Source organism: Protopterus annectens, chromosome 14.part0 (genome assembly GCF_019279795.1).
Source record: "Protopterus annectens isolate FY-2018-M chromosome 14.part0, PAN1.0, whole genome shotgun sequence".
In the NCBI taxonomy this organism is placed as follows: domain Eukaryota; kingdom Metazoa; phylum Chordata; order Ceratodontiformes; family Protopteridae; genus Protopterus; species Protopterus annectens.
In genome coordinates this window covers 397,078,898-397,106,508 of record NC_056748.1, presented here as the reverse complement: position 1 = coordinate 397,106,508, position 27,611 = coordinate 397,078,898, and the positions used below count along the sequence as shown (strand labels likewise).

The 27,611-nt window shown below is 47.4% G+C and overlaps 1 protein-coding gene across 8 annotated transcripts in view; it reads left to right on the top strand.

Moving 5' to 3' along the window:
* Positions 1-23,248, top strand: part of MKI67 (marker of proliferation Ki-67) — a 404,744-nt gene extending 381,496 nt beyond the window's left edge. For all 8 annotated transcript variants that reach the window (XM_044056164.1, XM_044056162.1, XM_044056163.1 and 5 more), the window contains one exon: positions 22,692-23,248. In XM_044056164.1, the coding sequence (XP_043912099.1) occupies positions 22,692-22,807 (116 nt within the window). In that variant the 3' untranslated portion in view covers positions 22,808-23,248. The remainder of the gene's footprint in view (positions 1-22,691) is intronic.
* The last annotated feature ends 4,363 nt before the right edge of the window (positions 23,249-27,611 follow it).

Sequence of the window (27,611 nt, the reverse complement as noted above, 5' to 3'; positions counted from 1 at the left end):
CTTCCATGGCTAAAAATCCAGTACCTTCTGAAAGGGATTCAAGAGCACTAGACAGATGGGGGGAAAAGGTTTACACCTCAGCCACTTTAGCTATGAGAGCTCTAAACTGTCCATATGCTTAACTGTCAGCAATTTCTGATCTCTGTTAAAACAAAAGATTACCACCCTCCCTCAACAATCTGAATTGAAAGTACAGGATTTGTTGCACGCCACCGAGCAGGTGGGCAAACATACCTTACGATGTGGGTTTGATTCTTTAGAGGCCTCCTGCAGAGCAGCTGTCACTGGATCAGTTATACGTAGACATGCCTGGTTAAGTCTGCCTGATTATGTTAAAGCAAAACTACTAGATGCTCCCTTACAGCAGGGTGTTCTTTTTGGTGTTAAAGCCGAAGAAGTTTTAAAGAAAATGGAAGATAAGGCAAAATCAATGCAGACAGTCAAAGATTTCCTACAGGTACAACCCCCTCGCTTCAGCAGAAATTGACCAACAAAAAATTGGTCCTTTCCAGCCACTGACAGGCCTCAGAGGGGTAAATACAGGTGCCCAAGGGGCAGAGGACAACCACAAGCTCAATATAAACCTCGCCAATGGGGCACTCCAACCCAAAGGGGAGAAGACAGGTCTCAACCCACCAAAAGGCAAACTCAATGACTTGCACCTCAGCTGGCCAAACAAAGCTCTTTTGTCAGCCCCCCTCGGGGGGAAACTAGCACTATTTGCAGACAACTGGCACATGGTCACAAAGGACAAATGGGTCCTAGACATAATTTTACGAGGATACAGATTCCACTTTCACACCTTGCCAATAAAAAGAGGAATGCCAAACCTGCCACAAAATCAAAGGGCAGAGGCTCAAAAACAAATTACAGCTCTCATGACCATGAGAGCCATTCAAAGGTACCATCTCAAGAGCAAGGCCAAGGATTTTACTCGACTCTTCCTAGTACCCAGAAAAGAAAATGCTTGGAGACCAATTCTGGACCTTTCAATTCTAAACACTTACAAGTTCCCAAATTCAAGATGCTAACACTACAGCAGCTACTTCCCATGTTGGGCAAGGAAGGATGGCTGGTAACGTTGGACCTCAAGGAGGCATACCTGCATGTCCCTATCGGACAAAGTTGCAGAAGATACCTCCGTTTCATTGCAGGTTCAACCCATTATCAATTCTCTGCACTGCCCTTTGGCTTATCTACTGCGCCTTAGAGTATTCACAAAATGCCTGGCACCAGTAATTGCATACTGCAGACAGAGGAATTCAAATGTATCCATACCTGGACGACTGCCTCATCCAAGCAGAAAGAAAACATTCTCTTGCATCTGGCTTTTGTAAAGCATCTACTAAATTGTCTGGGGTACACCGTAAACGAAAAGAAGTCAAAACTAGTACCCTCACAAAAAATGACATTCCTGGGTGCCAGCTTGGACACAACGGCCCAGAAGGCTTATCTTACACCAGACAAGCAATTACAACTGACTCAATATTTCAAGACCATGGCAACAAAGACCCAATTAACTGCAAGAAAAATTCTGCAGGCTTTGGGCTTCATGGCATCTTGCATTATGATAATACCATTTGCAAAACTGCATATGAGGAAATTGCAATGGTACCTAAAAAGCGTATGGTCTCAACACAACCACAGCTTGGACACAGTGATATCTCTCATTTCCTGCCTTCAACAGGAATTTCTATGGTGGGCACAGGCATGTCATCTCAACAAGGGTCAGCCTTTCACCTTGCCCCCACCCAGGCAAGGGTCAGCCTTTCACCTTGCCCCCACCCAGGCAAGGGTCAGCCTTTCACCTTGCCCCCACCCAGGCAAGGGTCAGCCTTTCACCTTGCCCCCCACCCAGGCAAGGGTCAGCCTTTCACCTTGCCCCCACCCAGGCAAGGGTCAGCCTTTCACCTTGCCCCCACCCAGGCAAACGTCAGCCTTTCACCTTGCCCCCCCCCCACCCAGGCAAACGTCAGCCTTTCACCTTGCCCCCACCCAGGCAAACGTCAGCCTTTCACCTTGCCCCCCACCCAGGCAAGGGTCAGCCTTTCACCTTGCCCCCACCCAGGCAAACGTCAGCCTTTCACCTTGCCCCCCCCCCACCCAGGCAAACGTCAGCCTTTCACCTTGCCCCACCCAGGCAAACGTCAGCCTTTCACCTTGCCCCCCACCCAGGCAAACGTCAGCCTTTCACCTTGCCCCCACCCAGGCAAGCGTCAGCCTTTCACCTTGCCCCCCACCCAGGCAAACGTCAGCCTTTCACCTTGCCCCCACCCAGGCAAACGCCAGCCTTTCACCTTGCCCCCACCCAGGCAAACGTCAGCCTTTCACCTTGCCCCCACCCAGGCAAACGCCAGCCTTTCACCTTGCCCCCACCCAGGCAAACGCCAGCCTTTCACCTTGCCCCCACCCAGGCAAACGTCAGCCTTTCACCTTGCCCCCCACCCAGGCAAACGTCAGCCTTTCACCTTGCCCCCCACCCAGGCAAACGTCAGCCTTTCACCTTGCCCCCACCCAGGCAAACGCCAGCCTTTCACCTTGCCCCCACCCAGGCAAACGCGTCAGCCTTTCACCTTGCCCCCCACCCAGGCAAACGTCAGCCTTTCACCTTGCCCCCCACCCAGGCAAACGTCAGCCTTTCACCTTGCCCCCCACCCAGGCAAACTATCACAACAGATGCTTCAGACTATGCCTGGGGGGCACATATGGCAGGTCAATGCATTCAAGGCCCATGGACTGCAGAACGAAGAAAACTGCACATAAACCAAAAAGATACTAGTTGTACAGAAAGCTTTGACAGCCTTCAAGGATCTACTACAGCCTGGACAACTGGCAATAAAGATGGACAACACCACAGTAATGTGGTACATAAACAAGGGGGCACATTCCTACCCTCTTTGCAGGCAAGCAGTAATCTTATGGAACACAGCTCTGGCCTATCAGGTCCAGTTACAAGCTCACTTCCTGCCAGGACAGAAAAACACATTGGCAGACGACCTAAGGAAGAGACATCAAAGATAATCAAAGATCCCCACGAGTGGAAGCTAGACCCACAAATATTTGCAATGATAACTCAAAGATGGGGCCTTCCAAATGTAGACCAGTTTGCCAGTCCTCAAAACTACCGTCTGACAAAATTTTGTACAAGGACATTCCACCATCAAGCTTGGAAAGTGGACGGCTCTCTCCTTCAGTTGGAAAAACCTTGACAGCATATGCCTTTCCTCCATTACCTCTTCTCACAAAGGTTCTTTTGAAGGTCAAAAAGGAGAAACTTTGAATGATTCTCATAGCCCCTGACTGGCCACACCAGCACTGGTACCCGCTATTGAAGAATATGGTTCACAGCCCCCACCATGGATATTGCCTCAAAATACCTCATTTACTCACGCAGCAAGACAAGCAGATTCTACACGGCCAGATCAAAACCTTAAACCTGGCTGCATGGCAAATCAATTAAGCATCCAATCAGCCCCTCTTTCACAAGCAGTGCTGGATGTTATTCTAGAAGCCAGGAGGCCAAGCACCAGGAAGGCTTACTCGGACAAATGGAAAAGGTTTTCTGCTTGGAACCAAGCTAAAGGCCAAGACACAACTCAGCCTCATATGCCTCACATTCTGCAGTATTTAGCTGAGATGTTGCATAAAGGACTTTCCTTCTCAATTAAAATCCATGCTTCAGCTATTTCAGCTCACTGCGACACGAATCAACCTTTATTTTCAAATCCACTCCTAAGGCAGTTCCTCAGAGGGGCAAAAAACATTAGACCACCTAGAAGAGCTCCTACACCAACATGGGACCTCAGCTTTGTTCTGGAAAAACGCTACCTCCCTTTGAACCAGCTTTTTCTGCAGACCTTCAGTTAGACTGCCCTGCTCCTGGGATTAACTTCTGCTAGGAGAGTTTCAGAATTACAGGCACTTATGGCAGTGGAACCTTTCCTCATTTTTCATCAAGACAGAGTTTCTCTATGAACTAATCCTTCCTGCATGCCTAAGGTGGTTTCCAGTGTAGCTTTAAATCAAACCATCCATCTACCCACTTTCTTCCCTAATCTACAGAACAAAGGTGAGACTCCTGCATTCCTTGGACATTCACAGGCAGCTTCGATACTACTTGGATAAAACTAAGGCTTTCGGAAAAACTGACCAGCTCCGTTTCCTATGCTACAGCTTCTCAAGGGAAGGCCATATCCAAGCAAACCATTTCTAAATGGATAGGCCATTGCATACGATTCTGCTATACCCATCATGGGAAACCAGTTCCTCCTACCATTAGATCCCACTCTACCAGGGCAACAGCTACCTCTACAGCCTTTCTCAGGGGGGTTCCTACCAAGGAAATTTTAGAAGCTGCAACTTGGAGTTCTGTACACACCTTCACCAAACACCATCACTTGCCTCTCTATTCTAAGTCTAGGGCAGGCTTCGCCACTGCAGTTCTGCAGGGCCTCATTGCCTCCACTAACCCCCTATGATGCCTCCACCCTACCTTAGCTTTGGGACTCAACCCAAGTGTGATGACTGCAGCAGGGTAACACGAACATGATACAGTTTTGTACCTACCATAAATGTAGATGTTAGTGCTCACCCTGCTGCAGTCCAGGTTACCCTCCCTCCAACCCCTCTGATCTACTGGCTAAATCTTTTTGCTATGCCTTACTGGTGTATTTGCTTATAGCTGAAGGGTTTTTGTGTTTTGTGTTCTCACCTTTTGGTACTAATTTGGATCACCTTTTTGGGGGCACCTGACATCTAGGGCAAGAAAAACTGAAGAAAATGGCGTCTGTTGCAATGTATGTACTCCTGGCGCACTGACGTTGGGGATGAGGCGACAGCAACCGACGGACCAAGACTTTGGAAATCCAGCCGACTGCGGGGACCGCCTGATGACAGGATAACCCAAGTGTGATGACTGCAGCAGGGTGAACGCTCTAACATCTACGTTTATGGTAGGTACAAAACTGTACTTTCTGCAACAAAGCAGAAGTACTTAAGATGGAGGAAAAAGCTAGCTAAATCTATGCAAACTGTTAAAGATTTCCTACAAGTACAGACTACAAGATTTAGTAGGCATTGGCCCTCTAATAATTGGTCCTTTCCTGACCCTTCCAGGCATTCAGTCCAAACCCAGAATCAGCAGAACACCCAGGCTTCAGTCCTAAGGTACACACAGGACTAAGCAATGAGGGACTCCCACTTCCAAACCAGGGAGTAGTAAGACTTCCCCCTATGGTAAACTATCTCAATGACTTAACTTTATAACTTCCAAGCCCTTCTCAGCTGACTGTGCTCTGCAGGCAAAAAACTGGGAACTCCAATTACCCAGAACAAATGGGTTTTAAATATAGTTTCCCAAGGATACAGATTTCACTTCCACACACTACCAGCCCCACACGGTTGGCCAGATCTAACCCCAAATCAGTGGGCAGAGGCTCAAAAGCAAGTACTCTCTCGTATAAGGGCTATTCAAACTGGTACCAGAAGAGGAAAGAGGACAAGGTTTCTACTCTACTTTTCCTGGTACCCAGAAAAGACAACTCATGGCATCCTATCCTGGGCCTTTCTATCCTAAACACCTTTTTGGTGATCCCAAAATTCAAGATGCTAACTCATCAGTTGCTTCCTATACTAGGCAAGGATGCCTGGTTGGCAACACTGGATTTAAAAGAAGCCTACCTGCGCATCCCAATCAGGGAATCTTGCAGAAGGTACCTACGCTTCAAAGCCGGCTACATGCACCATACTTTCTCTTGCACTGCCCTTTGGATTATCTACTGCGCCCAGGGTATTCACAAAGTGCCTAGCTCCAGTCATTGCATTTTTCAGGCAAAGAAATATTCAAATATACCCGTAAATGGACTATTGTCTAATTCAGGCAGAAAGCCAGGACCTTTTGAATCATCTAGCGTTTGTACAAAAGGTGCCAACTTGTCTGGGGTACACCATTAACGAAAAGAAATCACATCTTGTACCCTGTCAACAAATTATATGTCAACAAATTATATTCCTGGGAGCAAGTTTGAACACAACTTCCCAGATGGCTTTCTCATGCCACAGAAACTAATTTGACAGCTTACTTCAAACTAATGGCCACAAAAAACATGCTATCTGCAAGCCTTGGGGTTCATGACCTCCTGCATTCTTTTAATTCCATATGCAAGACTGCATATGAGGAAACTACAATGGTATCTAAAAAGCTTATGGTGTCAACATTCTCAGGATCTAGAAGCAATGATTCCTATCATACCTTGCCTACAATTAGAGTTCCTTTGGTGGGCAGAGGCCTGCCACCAAAACAAGGGACTACCATTTACTCTACCCCCTACCACCCAAACCCTAACAGACACATCAGACTATGCATGGGGGCCCCACCTGACAGGAAAGTGCATTTGGGGCAAATGGAACCCAAGTCAAATGCACCTGCATATAAATCAAAAAGAAATGCTAGCTGTACAGAATGCTCAGACAGCCTTCAAAGACGGACAACACAACTGTTGTGGTACATAAACAAGAGGGGGGGGGTACCATTCATACCCCCTCTGCAGACTAGCCATGGCTCTGTGGAATGCAGCCTTGAGCTACCAAGTGCATCTACAGGCTCAATTCCTGCCAGGAAAGCTAAATACACTGGCAGACGAACTAGGCAGAAATCTCATGGACCGGCACAAGTGGAAAGTGGAACGAAAGACTTTCAACATGTTGATAAACAAATGGGGAGCCCAGATATAGACCTGTTTGCTTCCCCCCAGAGCTACCAATTGGACATATTCTGCACAAGGACTCCCACAAACAAGCTTGGAAAGTGGATGCCCTGTCCTTCACCTGGAAAAATCTATCAGTTTATGCATTTCCTCCTCTGCCTCTCCTCTGCAAAGTACTACTAAAGATCAAACAGGACAAACCAAGGACTATACTGATTGCATCAGACTGGCCATGCCAACACTGGTACCCCCTCTTGCGCAGTGTCACTGCTGGCACCATGGCACCTGCCTCAGACACCTACCCTGCTGTCCCAGTAGGAGTGCCAGATTCTGCATCCCCAGATTCAAACCCTGAACCTGGCAGCCTATCTAATTATCTGATCTCTCCATTACCATCTCTCAAACAAGTGTTGGATGTCATTCTGGAGGCGTGGAGGCCTAGTACTAGAAGATCTTGTGCTGAAAATAGAAAAGATTCTGTTCTTGGAACCAAACTCGAGGGATGGGCACAGCAGCACCCAATTTACCTCAGATTCTTCAATCCTTAACTGAGATGCTTCACAAGGGCGTTTCCTTTTCCTCCAAAATTCAGGCCTCTGCCATTTCAGCTCATTACAACACAGAACCACCCCTCTTCTCTCATCCACTGCTCAAGCAGTTTCTCAGAGGGGCCAAAAAACTTAAGACCACCCAGGACAGCCCTAATTCCAGCCTGGGACCTTAACTTTGTATTGGAAAAACTCACTCTACCTTCTTTTGAGCCAGCTGCAAGTGCAGAATTAAAATTCCTTTCTTGGAAAACAGCCTCTTTAGCAATCACTTCAGCAAGAAGGGTGTCTGAATTACAGGCCCTTATGGCAGTGGAGCCTTTCATCATCTTTCATGCGGACAGGATGTCCCTCAGGACCAATCCCTCCTTCATGCTCAAGGTAGTATCCAGTGTGGCTCTTAATCAGTCCATTCATTAATCCACAGAGCAAAGGGGAATGTATACTGTGCTCCTCAGATGTGCACAGACAATTTAGATTTTACTTGGACAGGACTAAACCTCAAAGGAAATCTGAACAGCTGCTGGTGGCATTTGCTGCAGGGGCAGAGGGGAAGGCCATTTCAAAGCAAACCATTTCTAAATGGATAGTCTATTGCATTAATTTCTGCTATAAGCACCGGAAAACCTATTCCACAGGGGATAAGACCACACTCAACCAGGGCTGCATCTACCTCTACAGCCTTTCTCAGAGGTGTCTCTACCAGGGACATCCTAGAAGCTGCTACCTTGAGTTATGTACATTCACCAAGCATTACTATTTTCCAATTTTCTCTAAATCCAGAGCTGGTCTTGCCACTGCAGTCTTGCATGGCCTTATAGCTAGTCCTAATGCTATCTAAATTTCTCCTTCCATCCTTAGCTTTGAGAATTTACCCAAATGTGATTACTGCAACAGTGAAACACGAAGAACATAGTACAGTTGTGTAAACTTACCATAACTCTAGATGTTAGGGTGTATTCACTGTTGCAGTCCTGGTTACCCTCCCTCCAGCCCCCGACTTTTTGCTATATCTCTATTATCCTTGACTATGCTTAAAAGCTTTTTGATGCATTTGCTTTTTTGTTAGAGGTATAACCTAATTGCTTCCTATTAGGGGGGCACCTGACATCTGGGGCAAGAAAAACTGATGTAGTGGCGTCTGCTGCATGCTTTATACCCCTGACTACCTGACTTCATGGAAGATGAGATGGCAACCAACGCAGGACCCAAGACTTTAATAATCAGGCTGACTGAGGGCTCTGCAAGTAGATAACCCAAATGTGATGACTGCAACAGTGAATACATCTGCATTTATGTAAGTGTACACAACTGTACTGTCCTTCTCTGCCATGTTGCAGTATTCCCTTCCACTCTCCTCTGTTACATTTCTTCCCTTTCTGGATGGCAGTGACATAGCATTGCCCTTACAGGACTGGCTCCAAATGGAGCTGCTCTTCTGAGGGCTGGTGCGTGCCAACGTTACTTTTATGGCACACATTTCCTCCACCTAGCCTAAGTCTGATGCACCACAGAGGAATACTGACAGTAGTACACTAGACTGAAGGTAGGAACCTATATGTAGAATACTGAAACATGGAAGAGGAGGGCATCTGTTTATGTTAAGACTTTACACAACTTTTCTGTGTTATGAACTCCTATAAATGGGTACCCCTTCTACTTCTGCCATTCAACCAGTCCTACCAGTCTTCTTGGATGCCTTTTCTGCAGCTTCTAAAGATCCTGAATTCCCAACCCCGTGCTCCTAGAAGGCTTGATAGATTTTATAAGGTCCCAGAAGGGGCAACATTTCTAATGTCCTGTTGCAGATCCTGGTACCATTTCTGTCTCTGCAGACAAACCCTCCAGGCTGCTACCCTCTACATCTGTCCTTCCTACTAAGGACAGCAAAACTATGGAGAGATTTGGCAAGAAGGTGTACACCTCTGCCATTTTGTCATTTAAGGCCCTCAACAACCAGACACACGTTTAAGTACTCCCTGGCCCTTTTGACTCTGGCTTCAAAGCTCTTGACGAATCTCCTTGATTCAGCCACAATCACAAATCTCTAACCTGATCTTGGCCTCACAAGTGACAAGACACTCGTATGCAGTTATGATGCTGTAGAGGCCTCTGCCAGATCTGCATCTTCTGCCTCTGTGCTCAGAAGGTACTCTTGGTTAAGGCTCCAACCCCCTACCTGACTATATCCGGGCTGAACTTCTAGATGTTCCCTGGATAATACTGCCTTGTTTTGGGCCCAAGTGGCAGAACTTTTCAAAACCCTTCAACAGAAATGGAAAACTACAGGACTTGAAACATTTGTGGAATTTAGGAATAGGTGACATGGATATTATCCTACTAAGACCCAGTTCATTAGAAAACATTCTGCTGCTCCTACTAGGGGCAGAGAGTTCCAGAAAGCAGCAGCCACCTTCCAGGTCTGCAACCCAGAAACCTCCGTTTCAGGGCAAGGCACGTAGATGCGACTACCTGCCACCTCCTCCCCCTATAGATCCTATACCTACCCCTTTCCTAGAGACTTTCTCACTGTCCTACACTCTGGAAAAGTATTACCTCAGGCAAGTGGAGCTTGTCGATCATAGAAAAAGGTTACTTCATGACAGATGTTATGATGGCATTCCTCCCACCCCAAAAGGTGGAAAGCCTGAAGGGAATACCTGTTTTCAGTCGTCCACTCCTCTGCAATGACAGCATATGGCTTCTGCAATCCCCATGTTGCCACTGGCAAGACTCTGAGGAAACGTCAATGGTACCAGAGGTCCACATGGACCCAACACTCCCACCTGCTGGACCACACCATTCCCTTCCTACCATGCCCAAGGAAGGGAAGAAGATCCTTTGGTGGGTGGATCTTTCTGAACCCAGGACTCCCCTTACAACCCGTAACTCCAGTCCACGAAATGTACACCGATGCTCCAGACCTAGGTTGGGGGATACCAATCATACTTGCTGTGCAGACTTGGACTGCAGGACTGGGAATTGGTATCCAGCTTGGTGTCATTCTGCAGGCTGTCTATATCCCCTCAGCTCAGAACACTCAGACATCTTGAGCAGGTCCATGTCACAATCCCACCAGTGGATGCTATACATGGATGTTTCTGGACATAGATTTGTGGCATACCCCACCTGTGGACTGTTGCCTCCCCTCTGAGCAGACTTCCACAGTTTTGTACCAGGGCACCCAGCCCCCTGCAAGGACAGCAGGTATTCTGTCATGGAAAGGAATGTTTCTGTATGCCTTCCCCCTCTTCCCACTCTTACAAAAAAATCCTAATGAAGATTCAGCAGGACAAACCAAACTCTTGGTGACTCCCTTTTGGCCAAGACAGCACTGGTTCTCCCCTCCTGCATTTAGCCAGGGGCAGTCATCACAAGTTACCTTGGAGTGGACCTACTCGCACAGGACAAGGGATCCCTAATCTATTCTCACTTGAAATCTCTGAGCCTTACACTGTGGGTGAGGGAGTTTTGATCTATTTCAGGCACCTTTACTCTGAAGGCGTGCTGAATGTCCTACAGGAGGCCAGGGAATCCAGTACTAGGAAATTCCATATGTCATTATGGAAAAGGTTCTCCAATTTGTGTCTTGACAGCTATACCCATTTCAAGGAGAGGTCCCCTTAGTGCTGTCTTACTGTGTGAATTGTTGCAGGCAGGGTTTGCATACTCTCCTGTTAAGGCCTACCTTGCTGCTATTTCTGCTTGTCTGCATCTTGAACCTTCACTTGCTTCAGTATTCCTGAAAGGAGCGCTTCATCTCAACCACACACACACGCACACTAGGCAGAGGCTAACCCCAAATATTATGGAAGCGAAGGACATCTGGGTTTATGAGCATTTACAGAAATATTCTTTGTACTGAAAGTCTAGACTTGTGACCAGTTTGGGACAGTGAAAGCTAAAGAAATGCTTAAAGGTGTAAAATGACAGAATGCAAAATCTGCAGGCACTTCTCACACCCACACACCCCAAAATACCTACTTGCATGTCCCCCCAGGAAGTTCTTGAAGCTTGTGGTTCTGTCACCTGTTTTGAAATCATGGTATTCACAAAATGCTTGGCCCCAATAGTCCACTGAATATTCTGGGGCCTCAGCAGATACCCTTGCCTGCCTGGTTGCCTTATATGGTTTGATCCGCCGTAGGGGATGCTACGGGCATTAAACTCCTTTCCATTTCTGATCAGGTCAAGGGTTTACCCTCAGTCTGACTTAAAGGTCAGTCCTCATTGGGAATCCCTTCTGGATATCAGTTTCTACAGACACTTCACTATGGAGAGGGGTCAGAACTGAAGTAGTTTATCCATTTGATCTTCAATCTGTGGGTTACGGATCCATATCTGATCTGAGCCGGCAACTTTTACTAGCATCAGCTCCAAACCCCTCCCCTTACCCATTATACACCTCCACTGCTCTTTCGGATCCCATCCTCTGTGCCCAGACTACACCTCCACTGCCTTCCTTCACCATATCTCGTTTGCCATGAATAGCTTTGCATAGTGTCTCTTGAGCTCCAATTTAGTCAGTGGGTTAAAACCTTTGCATCTCCAGTTTTTTGTTGGTATAGTTTCCCTTTCTCCTCCCCTTGCTTGGTGCGTTGAGTTTGTGTTTTAGGATAGAGTAGTTTGTACTGTTGTGTAGATTGTAGCTTCCTCTCCCCCCAGTGTTTTCTCTGTATGAATGTGGTGAGTGGGTGGGTCTGTGTGCCAGTTTGGAAAGGAACTGCCTTTTTTCCTCAAGTTTTTTCTACTCTGGCATTATGGCCGAAAAGCTGGTTTTCAAGCGTTGTGCATAGTGTGGCCATAAGTTATCCCCAGCGGATGGACACTGTTGTGCTTGGGTGTTTCCCATCTGAATGTGGACTGCAGCATGTGTGCAGGCTTCAACCCCCCGCGACCTTAAAGAAAAGGCCAAGTTGGCCCTCAAAGGCCTTCTTCCCCCTTAAGACTGTTTCCTTGTCTCTGGCTTTGGTCACAGTGGCTGCTGTGGCCGCCGCTCCTTCCTCTGGCTTCTCCTCCTCCTTCCCAGGCTGGGACTCCACTTCCTGTACCAAAGCCTGTTTTAACAGAGAAGAGGGAGAGAGAGTTGAAGGCGAGGGAAAAGTGAGAGGTTTCCGGACCTTGCTTTGCCTACTAAGACTCCATGGATCCGTGACTCCCCTCTACTCCAATCTGAGGTTCTCCCTGGAGCTGGAGGACACATGTCCATCCTCTTGGGCCTCGGTGCCCTGACCTGCTAGGTCTGAGTCCATGGCCTTGTCTCGGTCCAGCTGTCCTTGTCTGACCAGGATCTGGATAAAATGAGGCGATTTATCCATACACAGATCCAGTCTTGCCAGAATTCCCCACACGCACACAAAGGATGGGGGAGCTTGATTCCTTTTTTCCAACCTATATCTCTTCCTCCGATATGACCTTTGGGTTCTAAGTATTCAGATCAGAGGTTGGCTTTGGTCAGGGGGTCTGTGCCAACGGTACTTGCTTCCTCAACGCTGACAGCTGCCTGGAGTGTTTCGGATCTGAGCCGGAGCTTGGGTGTCTGATCCAAGGGGTAGATCTTCTTTTTTCTTCGGCTCCGTCAGGCAAGGTTCTCTCAGGAGGTTTGCTCTCCTTCTGCGTTCAAGGTAGAAAGGGTTCTCTGCTGGATCGGGGCCGCTGACTGAATCCTTGGACTCCTCCCTGACCCCCTCGGCTCTGTCTATGGTCCCCATTGTTTTACCAGAGGGACAGTCTGTGCTCTAAGAGCCCCAGACAGTCCCCCCCCCCCCGAGGAACAAGTGGCTTGCAAAGGTACCTCACAAGCATACGTGCAAGAGGAGGCACTTGGACCCCCCCCAAATTTCTCATAGAGGACACTGACTTGGATGATGGAGAGGGCTCTCCTAAACCTCCCAAGGTAGTCTCTTTTGGAGACCTCATGGAAATCCTGTGCCAACGGGGAGGTTCTGCCCCCAAACCTTTTGATGAGTCCGTGTTCCTGGAGGCTTTCGGCACGGGCCCATCTACTTCCTGGGTGTCCCCTCCCGTAGATGGATCTGGACACGTCGCGGGCATGGAAGGACCCGGACACCATGGAACCTATCCCAAAAAGACTAGATAAGATCCTAAGCCTCCCCCAATAGAGCTTCCCTCGTAGACTCCATGGTGGTGCCAGCAGCCACTAAGAAGGAACTTGCTCAGGAGAGTTCCTCTGTCCATCCTCCTGACAGAGTCACGGATGATGGCCTTCCTAGGGAAGTGGGTTTATGCTTCAGCTACATTTTCGATTAAGGTGCTGAACTACCTGGCCCATGTCACCAGACTCCAACTCGACCTGGTAAAGGATCTGGAGGAGTCACCCCCCAAGTCTGTGTCACAGAAGGACAAGACTTTGTTCTCCTCGAGGACAGCCACTTTAAAAGCAGTATCTAACACGTCCATGTGACTCCTTTCACATGATACGGAAGGAGCTTTGGGTCTCTAACCTTTCTCTGACAGACCCGGGCAGCAACCCTGAGGGGTTGCCAGACTGCTGTACTCTGGAGGCAGTCAGGGGACTATTGTCCCTGCACCTAGTGGCATTGAGTCCATAATGGGCCACTGGGTGCTTCAAATAATTTTCAGAGGATACTCTTTCCCCTTCATGGGTTCCCCCAAATCTCCCAGACACCTCCTGGGCATACCACCCACACAAAGGGAGGCAGCAGCACAGGAAATTAAGCTGCTAGTAAAACGAGCCATTGAACCCCCCCCCAATCAGTTTATATCGGGCTTCTACTACAGATTATTTTGTGCCAAAGAAAACTGGGGACTTCAGGCCCATTCTGGACTTCTCTACCCTGAACCTGTTAGTTGCCAAGAGAAGTTCCGGATGGTCACATTGCAGTCCATCATGCCATACCTGCAAGAGTGACTGGATTTGCTCGTTAGACCTCCAGGAAGCTTACAATCGTATAAAAATGCACAGAAGCTCCAGGAGGTTCCTCCGCTTCCAGCTAGAAGTCAATCATTACCAATTTCGAGCCCCACCCTTTGGTCTCACCACAGCCCCCAAGGTGTTTACCAAAGTGATGGTGGTGGTTGCTGCTCACCTGAGGCTTCAGGTGATTCAGGTCTCTCCGTACCTGGACGATTGGCTCCTCACTGCTCCCACCAGGCGTCAACTCTCCCAAACCAGGGTTTATTTTCCTGACTCTTGCCCTGCATTTGGGGATTGCAATCAACGCGTCCAGATATCTCCTAGATCCCTATGCAAGTGATAGACTGTATTGGTGCCAGGATAGATGCTCTTCAGTGCAAAATCTTCCTCTTCCTGACCTCAGAGTTCAAACCCTGAGGTTGCATGTCTCCCTGATCTACCACTCTTATTTCCCAATGGCGAAAGATGTGTTGAGGGCCTTAGGCTCGATGGTGACCATAACTCTTCTCCTGTGTGCTCTATTGCACATGAGAATTCTACAGTAGACTCTTATCTGTACAATGGTCCCTGTTGGAACTGCCATTAACTAATCCAATTCAACTCGGTTGGGTCTGTCATCCCTCATATGGTGGATGTGCTCTCCGGACATTTTGGGCTCTCGACATTTTGGAGGGACTATCTTTTTTCCAGCTCTGACCCAAGCTACAGTGACCACAGATGCCTCCCAACGCAGGTGAGGGGGGCATTGTTCGGGCAGGACAGTCCAAGGCTTTTGTGGTCCCCCATTGAGACTAGCTTGCACATGTCCTAGAGATGATGACAGTTGTTCTAGTGTTGCAGGCCCTTCACACCTTTCCTCCTCTGGGGATTATTGCTATTCAGTTAAACATCCGTGGTCTGGTAAATCAACAGGGGAGAGACCAGATCTTACCCCCCTTTGTCGTGAGGCCATAAGTGTGGGAATGGGTGATTCCAGTCGCTTTTGTCGCAACGTATGTTCTGGGACGGTCCAGTATCCTAGCGGACAGGCTGTCTGACCATTCTGATGCCTTAGAGTAGCCTCTGAATCTGTCAGTAGCGGAACAGATCTTAAACGAGTGGGGTCAACCTTGCTGCATCTCTTCACATCTCCTTCCAACGCGAAGTGCAGCAAGTTTTTTGCTGTGAATTCCCTTCCGGGGGAGTCCCCCAGAGACGCTCTAGTTCATGCTTGGCCTCCCGGCCTTCTGTGTGCTTACCCGCCAGTAGCTCGTTCCGAGCTTTCTACAGAAGGCTTGTTGACTGGGGAGCAAAGTGATCCTAGTTGACCCGTTCTGGCCTCGCCAGGTATGGGTTCCCTTCCGTTGGTCTCACCTTCTGGCTCCACCTTGGGTCCTAGATCCCATTCAGGATTTCACACTCTTCGGGGGGTGCCTTATCCGAATCTAGACAGCCTGAAGCTACAGCTTCGCTGCTTCAGTTCCCGTGATTGCTAGGACTCCTGGACTGTCCTCCTCAGATCTGTTGGTGGCTGCTCATAAGTCTTTGACCAGGAAGGTTTATCTCAGCAAGTGGAAGCGTTTTTCCTTTTGGGCCTCTCAAAGGAGTTTAGACTCTTTCACGGCTCCTATTTCAGCCATTCTTGATTTTCTAGCTTATATTTTTCATCACGGAGCTAGTTCTGCTGTCAACGTTCATTTGGCTGCCATCTCTCCATGTGGGTGAGAATTCTGCTTCTTTAGCCTGTTCAGACTGTGTGTAAAGCCTTTACCAAAGGCACCTTTTTGTTACACCCCCCCCCCCCCCCCCCCCCCGGTCAAAGATCCTGTTCCCCCATGGGACCTTGCTATGGTTCTTCAAGCTTTGGTCGCTCCGACTTTCAAGCCTGCTGCAACTGCAGATCTGAAATTTTTATCTTGGAAAACAGCTTTTCTGGTGGCTAAGAACATTGGGGTTTGAGCTTTCCAAACCAAGATCAAGTTGAATCTGCTCAGTGTGTGTACATTAAGTGATTTTCTGCCAAATGGAAGTGCATGAAGTCCCCTTTGTTAAGCTGTATGTCAGCCAAGAAAAAGGTGGGTTCGCGGGAATGTTGAAGAAATTTTGGGGTAGGCTTAAATTTTGTCTATGCTCAGACTTTATCAGGAAATAACTGATCAGTTGGAGGCTGCCTATTTCATCTGTTGTGTTGCATGATGAATGCTTCATTTAGTTTTTCTGTTTGCAGGAATGTGCTTGCTTTGGGGGTGGGAGCTAACTGGCAAGCTTTGTGTCTAGGCACGGGATTAATGTGGTATGCGACAATGTGCATTAGCTGAGAAACCAGAGCCAGTGAGGAAAATAAATTTTTAGAAGGGAAAGATTCCATCTGAAGTAGTTCACTTCATTCTTCTGCACATATGGGTATATGGATCAGATTCTGATCCGAGCCGGCAAACTTTTCAAGGATCAGCTCCAAGCTCCTCCCTTACCTGTATTACATCACTTCCTCCTATCTTCCTCCTATCTAGCCCCAGATCTCCTTTGCCGCTCTGAGTCAGCATCATATTCTCTGAGCTCTAAGCAAGGTGGTAAGGTTTTTGTGGTCTTATTAGTATAGTTGGGTGTGAATACCTTTCCCTTTTTTCTTCCCTTCTTCGCGTTTGGTCGTCGTGGTAGTTGTAAAAAAAAAAAAAGAAAATGTATAATTAGTGTTTGTGTAGTACTGTTTTGTAGTCTGGTTTCCCACCTAGGCCAGATCCCTTAAGTGTCTGTCTGTCTGCGCCCCGTTAGGGCTTTACTGTTATCCACTATGGCTGAACAGCATAAGATTCTTTTTAAGAAATGCACAGAGTGTGGTCATAAGCGCTCACCAGCTTATGACCGCACTCTGTGTGTGCTGTTTAGGGGTCGCCCATCTGTCCGTATCCTGCGACATTTGTTCAGGCTTTAACCCTAGGGCACTTAAGGATAGTCGGGCTACGCTTGTGGCTAAAGGTCTGCTACCAGCTTCTGCCCTGAAGTCTGCCTCTTTCATCCTCAGCCAGTGACGCTGTGTAGGCAGAGACTCAACCTCCCGCCAGGCCTGCTACATCAGATTCATCTCTGAGAGGTAGGGACAGAAGAGAAAAGCGCCACAAGGAGAGGGATAGGCTCAGAAAAAGGTCACCGGACAGGGAGTCCTTTTCCAGCCCCTCTTCTAATGCACCCAGGTCTTGTTCTCCTCTGCTCCGCTCTCCCCGTTTTTCGCCGGAGCTGAAGGAGCAGAGGCACTCCCCTCGGATCCGGCCCAGACCAGAGTCTGTCCCTTCCTCCAGGTCGACTCGGAGCGTCTCCGACCTAGATATGGACAGGCTGATGAGGTTCGTCCAGATTCAGATGGGGCTCTTACCAGGGCCCTCTCCCATTGGAGAGGGTCCCTCTACAACTATGTTCCACCCTATTTCTCCTTCCCCGATTTGACACTTCGGGGTTGTCTGGTCCAAGACCTTTTGGAGCTGTTGGGTCAGCGCCGATGGTTCTTGTTTTCTCCACCGGCCATCACCTTGAGTTCCTCTGATCCAGGAGAGACTCTGAGCCGTGGTTGGGGAGTCAGACCAGAGGGTCGAGATCTTGCTCTTTCGGATCCCATCCTCTGTGCCCAGACTACCCTGCCGTCTACTCCGATCCCTGCTTCGGATCTGGGGAGAGCCTCATCCTTACGAGCTACGGAGGCGTGCTCTCCAGCATTCGGGGCAGTGGAAAGGGTTCTCTCCCAGGGGTTGAGGCCACAGCTCACCTACTTGGATCCTACCCAAACCCTCTGATTTTGGATTCTGCTCCCATTACCCTGTCTCAGGGACAGCCTGTGCCAAAGCAACCCCAGGCTGTTACCCTCAGGGAACCCCCAGAGGCTTACAAATCCTCTTCAGTCACGCTGGAGAGAAACCTCGTAAGCGCAAGTGTAAGAGGAGACACTTGGACTCCCCTGAGTCAGTTACCACCGATACGGACTTGGGTGAAGGAGAGGGTTCCCCTAGATCACTTGGAGGACGTCTCGTTCGGAGACATTATGGAGATCCTCCGCCAAAGAGGAGGTTGGTCAGCCCCCAAACACTCTGCGGAGGAGTCCGTATTCCTGGAAGCCTTTGGCGCGGGCCCATCTACTTCCTGGGTCTCCCCTCCAGCTGACACTTTGGTGGACCTTATCACCACTAGGGCATGGAAGGATCCTGACATCGTAGAGCCTATACCCAAAAGGCCAGACAAAATTCTTTCCCCGCTGTCAGGCAGGCATGGTCCAAGGGAGCCCCGGTAGACAATTTGGTGGTTGCAGCAGCCACAAAGAGGAAACTGGCGCAGGAATTCCTCTGTTCATCCACCAGACAAGAAGTCCAGGTCGATGGATCGTTTCGGGAAGTTCATGTACTCTGAGACATTTTCTATCCGTGCGCTGAATTACTTGGCACTTGTCATCCGACTGCAGTGAGACCTTATATTGGAACTGAGTCACCCCCAGAGTTTCTTTCGCAGCAGGACAAGCAGTCTTTTACTGCAAAAATGACTACACTGAAATCGGTGACAAATGACTATGCATCTCCTCTCTACGGAGGGAGCCGCTATAGCTGCTGGTACAGGTGTTACCTTGAGGTGACACGCCTGGATCAGGCTGTCAATTAGCAGACCCCTTTAAGGTGTCTTTCATCAACACCCCTTTCGATGGATCATCCCTCTTTGGGAAGACTGTACGTGACACACTAACCCAGAGTGAGAAGGACGGAAAGACTTTGTCAGCCGTCGGAATCCACTTCTCTAACCCCCAGAGGTCCTATTCTAGGAACCAAAAGGAGCAAAAGATTTGCTTCCAGAAATCAGTTTTTTCATGACTCAGGAATATTCGTCCCCCAGAGGCAGAGGGGGTCCCAGAAACTTTGGGTCTAGGGAACCTTTTTCCGACAGACCCACACAGCAACCCTGAGGGGTTGCCCAGCTGCTCTACTCTGGAGGCAGTCTGGTGAAGATTTTCCTGCATCCAGCGGCATGGGAGTCCATTAGTGCAGACTGCTGGGTCTTAAACATCCAGAGGATATTCTATCCTCCTCATTTCATGTCCCATAACTCCAACACGCCTTCCAGATGTTCCACCCGCTCACAGGGAGGCTGCAGCATTAGAGGTTTTGAAGCTGCTACAAAAACAAACAGTGAGCCTGTCCCCCCAGATCAGTCCGGATCAGGCATCTACTCCAGGTTCTTTTTAGTGCCAAAGACGGGGGACCTCAGGCCCATTCTGGACCTGTCTATTCTCCACCTGTCAGAGAAAAACTCCGGATGGTCACTACAGTCCATTCTACCATTTCTGAGGGAATGCGACTGGATGTGCTCGTTAAACCTCCAGGACACTTGCTATCGCATCAAGGTCCACAGGAGCTCCAGGAGGTTTCTGCACTTCCAGCTAGGGGTCGGTCACTTTTCAATTCAGAGCCCTACCCTTCGGTCTCACCACAGCCCCCAGTGTGTTCACCAATGTTATGGTGATCGTAGTGGCTCACCTGAGACTTCAGGGCATTCAGGTATTCCCCTACCTAGACGACTGGCTCTTTGCTGCATCCACCAAACGTCTCTTGTGTCGGGCCCTACAATACTTCCTCGGTCTGGCTCACAAGTTAGGCATCACGATCAAGCTGTGTCCCACCTGACTCCGGTTCAGATCATAGACTTCATCAGGGCACGGTTGGATTCGAGTCAAAGATTTTTCTCACCCAGGAAAGGATAGAAAATCTGACTCCATGCATCAGCGATCTTGGATCACTCTGTAGTCACAGCAGCCGATGTTCTCAGGGCCCTGGGTTCGATGGCAGCCTCACTCTCTCTCCCTCTTGCACGTCTTCACATGAGTCCTTCAATGGAATCTAGCAGTTCAATGGTCATGGCTAGACCTCCCGATCAACCGGACATGCAGAAGATCACTCCAGTGGTGGCTTCAATCAGCAGACATTTTTGTGAGGTGCAGCTTTCTAGCCCCTCTGGCTCAAGCCATGGTGACCACAGACGCCTCAGCTCTGGTGGGGGGGGGGGCACTTCCTGAGAAGAACTGTCCAAGGCACACTGTCCCTTCCAGAGACCAAGCTGCACATCAATGTCCTGAAGATGAACACAGTGCTTTTAACGTTGACAGCCTTCCACTCTGTCCTACCTCCGGGGATGGTAGCCATTCAATCAGACTACATGTATGTAGTCCGGTATATAAACAAACCAGGAGGGATCCGATTCTACCCCCCTTTGTCGCAAGGCCATGAGGGTTTGGGAGTGGGCCATATCCACCAGCCGGTTTCTCATAGCAACGCATATCCTGGGATGCTCCAACATTCTAGTGGACAGTCTCAGCAGGGCAATCCTTCTGCCTTACGAGTGGTCTCTGAAACCATCAGTGGCAGAGAAGATCTTCCTTGTTTGGGGTCAACCTTGCTGTGATCTCTTCGCATCTCCTTCCAACACGCAGTGCAGCAACTTCTTCGCTCTGATCCCCCCTCTGGGGTATGTCCCCAGGGACGCTCTAGTCCATGCTTGGCCTCCCCGGGCTACTGTATGCTTATCCCCCGTTACCTCTTATTCCGAAGTTCCTTCAGAGAGCTTGCCGGCTGCAGTGTAAATTCATTCTCGTAGCTCCTTTCTGGCCTCGCCAAGTGTGGTTTCCCTTCCTATGGTCTCACCTGTTGGCTTCTCCATGGACTCTAGATCTATGTCCGGTCTAATTTCTCACCCGTCGGGCATGCCCCTACCCAACCTGGACAGTCTCAAGCTGACTGCGTGGCTGCTCCAGTTCCCATGATCAGGACTCCTGGACTTGCGTCCCCTGTTAAGAATATTCTGGTAGCTTCTCTTAAAGCATCCGCTAGGAAACTCTCCAATAGCAAGTGCAGACTTTTTTGCGTTTGGGCCTCTCAACGCAGTCAGAATCAGTTTACATCCCCCGTTCCGGTCATACTGGATTTTTTTGGCCTATCTTTTTCTATCGGGCGCAAGTGCTTCCATCAAGGTTCAACTGGCTGCTATTTCTAATTTTCATGTAGGTGAAAATAAGGTTGCTTTGTCTTCTGCCAAACTGTAACGCTTTCCTGAAGGGCACTTTTTTATTGCGACCACCAGTTAAAGAAATAGTGCCCCCCTGGGATCTGACTTTAGTCCTTCAAGCTTTGATTTCTCCCCCTTTCGAGGCAGCCGGTTCAGTTCCAATGAAGTTTTTGTTGTGGAAGACAGCATTCTTGGTTGCCATCACTTCAACTAAGAGTTTGAGTTGCAGGCCTTATCCTCCTTGCCCCCCTATTTGGTTTTACACAAGGATAGGGTTTTGCTGCATACGAACCCTTCCTTTCTTCCCAAGGTGTCCTCAGCAGCCAATATCAATCTATAAATTTGTCAGTCTTCTTACCAAATTTCCAAAATAGAAGTGCACATGAGTTTCAATTATTGGATGTCCATAGACAGCTACGTTTTTACCTCCATAGGACTAAACCCTTGAAGTCTGATCAATTGTTTCTCTTTCTAAACCATTTTTGGGCAAAGCAGTTTCGAAAGTGTCCTTAGCAAGGTGGATCACTCTTTGTATTGCACAAGTTTATAAGGACAAAGGTTTATCTCCTCCTGGTGTATTGAAGGCTCATTCCACTAGAGACAATGGCCTCTTCTGCAGTGTTCTGGTCAAGAGTTCCATTAGACTATCTGTGCGGCGGCCAATTCGCACACATTCGTCTCTCTTAGTAAATTAGATCTTATTTCTCGAGGGAGAGCATCCTTTGGCTCTGCGGTGCTCAGAAATATCCTTCCATGAGGGCCTCCCAGGAATACTAGTAGCTGGGGACTCTGTCCCATATGTGCAGACAGAATGAAGTTAACTACTTCAGGTATAGAAGTTATGTACTTACCATAACGTTCCATCTGAGTAGTTAGACTTCATTCTTCTGCACCTTCCCACCCTCCATCCCACTCACTCTTCAGGTTTGTCCCGTTTAGGATTGTGGTTATGTTGCCGTTTAGTGACAGCAAACTCGATCCGGGGCTAGATAGGAGGAAGTGATGTAATATAGGTAAGGGAGGAGCTTGGAGCTCGCAGCTGATGCTTGAAAAGTTTGCCGGCTCGGATCCAAATCTGATCTGTATATCCATATGTGCAGAAAAATGAAGTCTTAACTACTCAGATGGAATATTATGGTAAGTACATTGTTCCATTTTAATGAAAGCCCCCTCACAGATGGGCTGAAAAAAGCTTTTTCTGCACTGGTTATTTGTTTTGCATTGGGTTTGCAGAACTCTGTTTTCGGTCTAATTCAGGCAAGGAAAGGAGTCTGTTCTATGCATCCCCTGTATCGGTCATGCAGATAAGGCTAGGTGATGGTGCCCATGACTAGACCAGGCATATCACATGAGCTAAAAATTTTTTCTAATTTATTTTCTGCACTGTGTTGAATGTAAGCTCAGTAATGAAGGTTTTGCAGTGAAAACTACTTGTGCTTTATCTTAAATTAATTTTCTCTGCTGCAGCAAGTTATGAAAACTAAGTTGTCTGGTTTGTAAAGTTTGAGTAAAACAGTTTTTTTCTTCCCTCAGAGGATGAGGTCATTCAGAGATTGCGAGGAAAATTGGCTACGAAGGAAAATATGGACAGGCATGACATTTCATCTTTCACAGAACAAAGAAGGCTAAGAACAAGAGCAAAAAAGTGAACATTTTATTTGTAACAAGTTTTTATCATTTGCATTAAATACTGAATCCCTTCATGTACAGAAAATTCTTGGGATTATGCTTGTGCTGGCCGTCATTGCTGAAGGTTGCTGATTCCGATGTCAGTTTTTGTACATGACGGATTTTAAATCTTTTAAACATAAAATTTTAAAGGACTTTAGCAACTCATCTTTAAAGCTGTGGTTTAGAAGAGATTTTACAAAAAGTGGTTATATGCTAAACTGTTTAAGAAACGTTATGTATTTTTGATGTCATCGTACATTTGGCATTTTCAGCTTAATTTAATTCAGGGTGTTGTAAATATTTCCTGTATTTTTTCAACATTTGTCTACCTTACAGTGGTGGTCTTTTTCAGTTGCTTGATATGTATAGCTGAAAAGTTCAATAGCTGTTTTGTAACAAATTAAATTTGTAAAAACAAATGTGTGTATGAAGTATTTTATACAAGAACTTGGCAGAAATCCCTAGAATTTTTGTTTAGAACACTGGCTGCCTGTGTGTTTCAGCCAGTTGTCAAAAGGCCTATTTAGGACGGTGTATAAACCCAAGTTACAGAAATTGCTGCAGAAGATACAGCAACTCAGTACTGTTAGGTTATTGTACTTGGTCTCCAGAGCTTTCCTTTGTTTTAAAGGATGTCAGGTTGCATTGAGCAAATAGTTCAGCTGGTAGGTCTGTTGGTGTTTTAAGGGAATTTCTCCAGCAATCCATCCACATTCCCTTTTCACATGGGATTGAGGTTTTACTTCCAACCGTGTCATCCAGAGCCAAGGTTCATACTGCCAGGTGGCTAAGCCCCACAATGGCTGTTCTTCCATAACACACACTTGCATGCGCACTCACGCATATGGCCAGTTTTGGGGTGCCCAATCCACCTAGTGCATGTCATATATTTAATGGTGGTTTTCTGTTTAAATTTGCTTTTAGTTTAAGCCCTGTGTAAACCAACACTCGCCTGTTTGCTGTGCCTTGAAGGTAGTGCATGTTTTCTGGAGGAAGTTGGGGGTTCAGAGCGGTTTGGATGTTGACTAACATTGGTATTTTTTTTTTTTTCCAAGTATTAACATTATTTTGTCTTTGTAGAGAATTTTTCATTTTGATAGTTTAATAAAGTGTAATGACTTCCTAAATGTGATTGTGGCGCACACTTTACCCAAAGACTGAATGCTATGTTTTGAATTCTGTTTATAATTGAGAACTAACATTCAAAAAGGAAGAAATCTGCAAATACATGTGGTTCTTGTGGATTTGCATCAGGGTCTGTACTTTCCTTATGCAAAGGCATGCCATCATTTAAGAGTTCTCTACAGTGCTCATCACTCTCCAAGCGTGTGCTTACCATTTTGGAATGGTATCCCAACTGAGATGGTTGAAATAACTTGCCCAGGATAAGCTGTCGCTCTCTTGAAGCCCCATATCAGGTGCATATGGTATTGGGTGAGGCATCTAAAAATGTCCGTTAAAGCTTGCACATTTTAAACTTAAAGCTGTTCCATGAGTTAGGAAATGTAGTGTGCTAACAAAAGGGGGAGATTTTGAAGTCTGCTGACTGCCTTTAGCTGTACACATTAATGAAGACGTGGGACAATCCAGGGGTAAAGAACTGACAATACTTCTGTTAAATTTGTTACTTCAGGTTTATGGCATACTAAAACTGTGCTTTTTCATATACAGGGTGTAGCAAATGTATCTGAAATTGCTAACTATTTTATACATTTATACAGTTGCTATGAACTATCTGACAGCTTTTAAGGTTATGCAAGTTTTGAGTAGATGTAAATTTGCACCTTTTCCTTCCTGTGCTTGTCTGCCATTCTTCAAACCTCTGTCAACTCGAGAGATTTCTTGGGCCTTCTCCAGCTTCTTGGTAATATTTGGTGTCTTGTCCATAGATTTTTCTTGTGCAGAGGATGTGACTTGCACCAACAGAAGGGCCACTATACTTGCATGTATTTACTGAGGAAAGGTACTGTGCAGTTTGTTCATCTGAATGCAAGTCCTCAGGACTGTCCCCAAATGTAGTCACTCCTCCACAGGCTTTTGTGGTACAGGGCAGCCTTAATCCTTAAAGATGCATGCTCCCATCCTTTCCTTGCAGACTCGCTAGTAGGTGCTTGTACTGTAGATTAAGCACGGATTGGTATTGCTTGGGTCTTTATAGAACAGATGCCATTTTGTGAAGGGAGGGATGACCCTTGGTGTCCAGATTAATCAGTATAATGTGGGTATCCACAGGAAGGAATAAGCTACGTAATGAGACTAGGTCCGACAGGAAAAAACATTGTCACAGTACTCGAAACCAGCCTGTTGCTTGAATGAGGAGTGGAAGCCTCTTTAATCTTAAAAACAGTAGTATGCATCTAATGTATTTACATTTGGCATCCACTTTCTTTAGCATGTGTGATGTACCTGTTTTCAGCTGCCTTGCATTCTGTATAACATTTTGCTACAGATTTCCATGTGAATATCCAGACTTTGGAGTTGGTGTACACAATTTTCTTTTATTCCCATGTTCTGCATATGGGTTACCCTACAGTCTCGTTTATGTATGGCCATTATCCAAAAGCTTTCAGTCCCTCTGGGGTGTCAGACATGGATGAGATTTTGTGGGCCATAAAGGTGATGTCTGCATGCACTAGCCCTCGGAACATTTCAGCTGCCAGTTGTATGCCAGTTCCTGTTACTGCTGATGTTTTATTCATTCAGGTAAGTACCCCCCATTGGGGACCTTTTTCATTCCAAACTTTTAATTATTGCTTGTTAATGTCATCCAGAAAGGTCAGTGTGGACTCAAGATCCCTCCTAAGGATGCCCATGACAAGTGCCTCTTCTGTTTGAGAAAATCTCACGACCATAAGGCCTGTCCTATTTGCCAGGCTTTCGTACCGAAAATTTTGCGTAGTAGTTTGCATGCTTTAAACCTAATACCTTGAGAACTAATGTCTGAAATAGAGTGGAGGGCTCTTCCGACGTCCCCACAGAACCGCCAAAAAAGAGGGCTCTGCCACTTCGGGGGTCACGGGTACCTCTAAGAATGCCGCACCATCCACAGATGAGTGCATCCACAGAGGCCATTCTGGTGCCACTAGCTGACGCCCAGGTGGAACAAGTGTTTCCTGGGAGTTGTCTGAGCTTTTCGACCCCTTGCAGTCTCTGGTTTCTAGCCCTCTTAAAAGAAGGGAAAAGAAAACCTGTCTCCGCCTCTTCAGAAAGCATGCCTGATTGGCAGGCTTTCAACCAGTCTTTCCCCTGACTTCATGGCACTGAAGACTACACCAGCTACTTCTGCTTCCACCTCTTCTAATCTCTACAGATCCATCTGCCAGGGAAGAGGACGTCCTTTCAGATTCCTTCACCCTTTGGGTACAGATCCCCAGAGGAAGAGTCACTGGACCCTGACTCTCCAGTTGAAGATCTGACCTTCAGTAAGACAATTAGCAGGATGAAGGAACACTTTAAATGAGATTCCTCAGAGATGTCTGAGGTACAAAAGAGGTTCTATGACCTCATTCAGATAGAAACCCCTAGCCCGTCTGCTGTTCCTCCCATCCTGCCTGCCTTTCTAGATGCCTTTTCTGCATATCTGAACGCTGACACTCGGCCTCCTGCCCCATGTAGACCTCACAGGCTTTACAAAGTACCAGACACTGCTAAGCATCTAATAAAGTGCACACCAGCAGACCCAGCCACTATCTGTTGCCACTGACAGCAAAACAATGGAAAGATTAGGCAAAAAAAATTATATTTTTGCTACCATGGCTTTCAGAGCCACAAACTCAGACCCATATAGCCATAGGAATATCTGCCAAATATTTGGTGGCAGATTGCGACTCCCCTGCCAAAGGATTCCCTGTCCTCTCCTGGCGCTCTCCCATCCCAGGTCACCAGACTCTCTTATGATGCTGCTGAATTCTCTGCCAGATCAGCATCTGCCTTGTGCAGATACTCCTGGCTTTGCCTATAACCCCTGCCAGATGATTTCAGGGCAAGGCTCACTGATTCTCCCCTGGGCAATGCTGCACATTTCTGCTCTAAGGTTGCAGACCTCTAAATCTCTAGCAAAAAGGAAAGTATGCATGACCTTAAACATTTACTGGTCTCACCAATTCCCCAAGTTTCACAAACTTCTTCCAAAACAGTTCATTAGGAAGAACTCCTGGCCTCCTTTTCCTCCTAGGCCTCAAGTCCACCAGAAAAACTCTGCCTAGAGCATCCCTTGCCGCCAACCAGAGAACTCCCTTTCAAGACAGGACCGGTAACATTTGACTACCTGCCAGTCTTGCACCCCCCGCTCCCTTCTGTACCTCTGTCTGCCCACTTCTCTCATTGTCTCCCTCTTTGGGCTCTACTCACCTCAAGACAAGTGGGTCCTGTCCATTCTCCAAAACAGCTACTTCATGTCATGGCTGTCACCTCCCATATGGCAGGGCATTCCTTGACTTATGCAGCAGCTGCACCTCTTAACCAGTACTGCAGACACTTAGACCAGGGCACCATAGAGCCAGTTTCCTCCTTGCAGAAGGAAGAGGTTTCTATTTGAGGCTCTTCCTGGTCCCCAGGAAGGACTGACCATGGAGACCCATCCTAGACCTCTCCTACCTCACTCTTACTAAAAGTATCTACCTTCAAAATGCTTACCCTGCCAGCCCTTTTTCCTGTGATTATCCCACAGGGATTCATGTCGACATTAGACTTAAGATTATCTCCACATCCCAATCAGGCCCTCCCACAAGAAATCTTTAAGATTCTTGGTGGGCTTGCCTTGTCCTTTGGACTTCCCCTGCA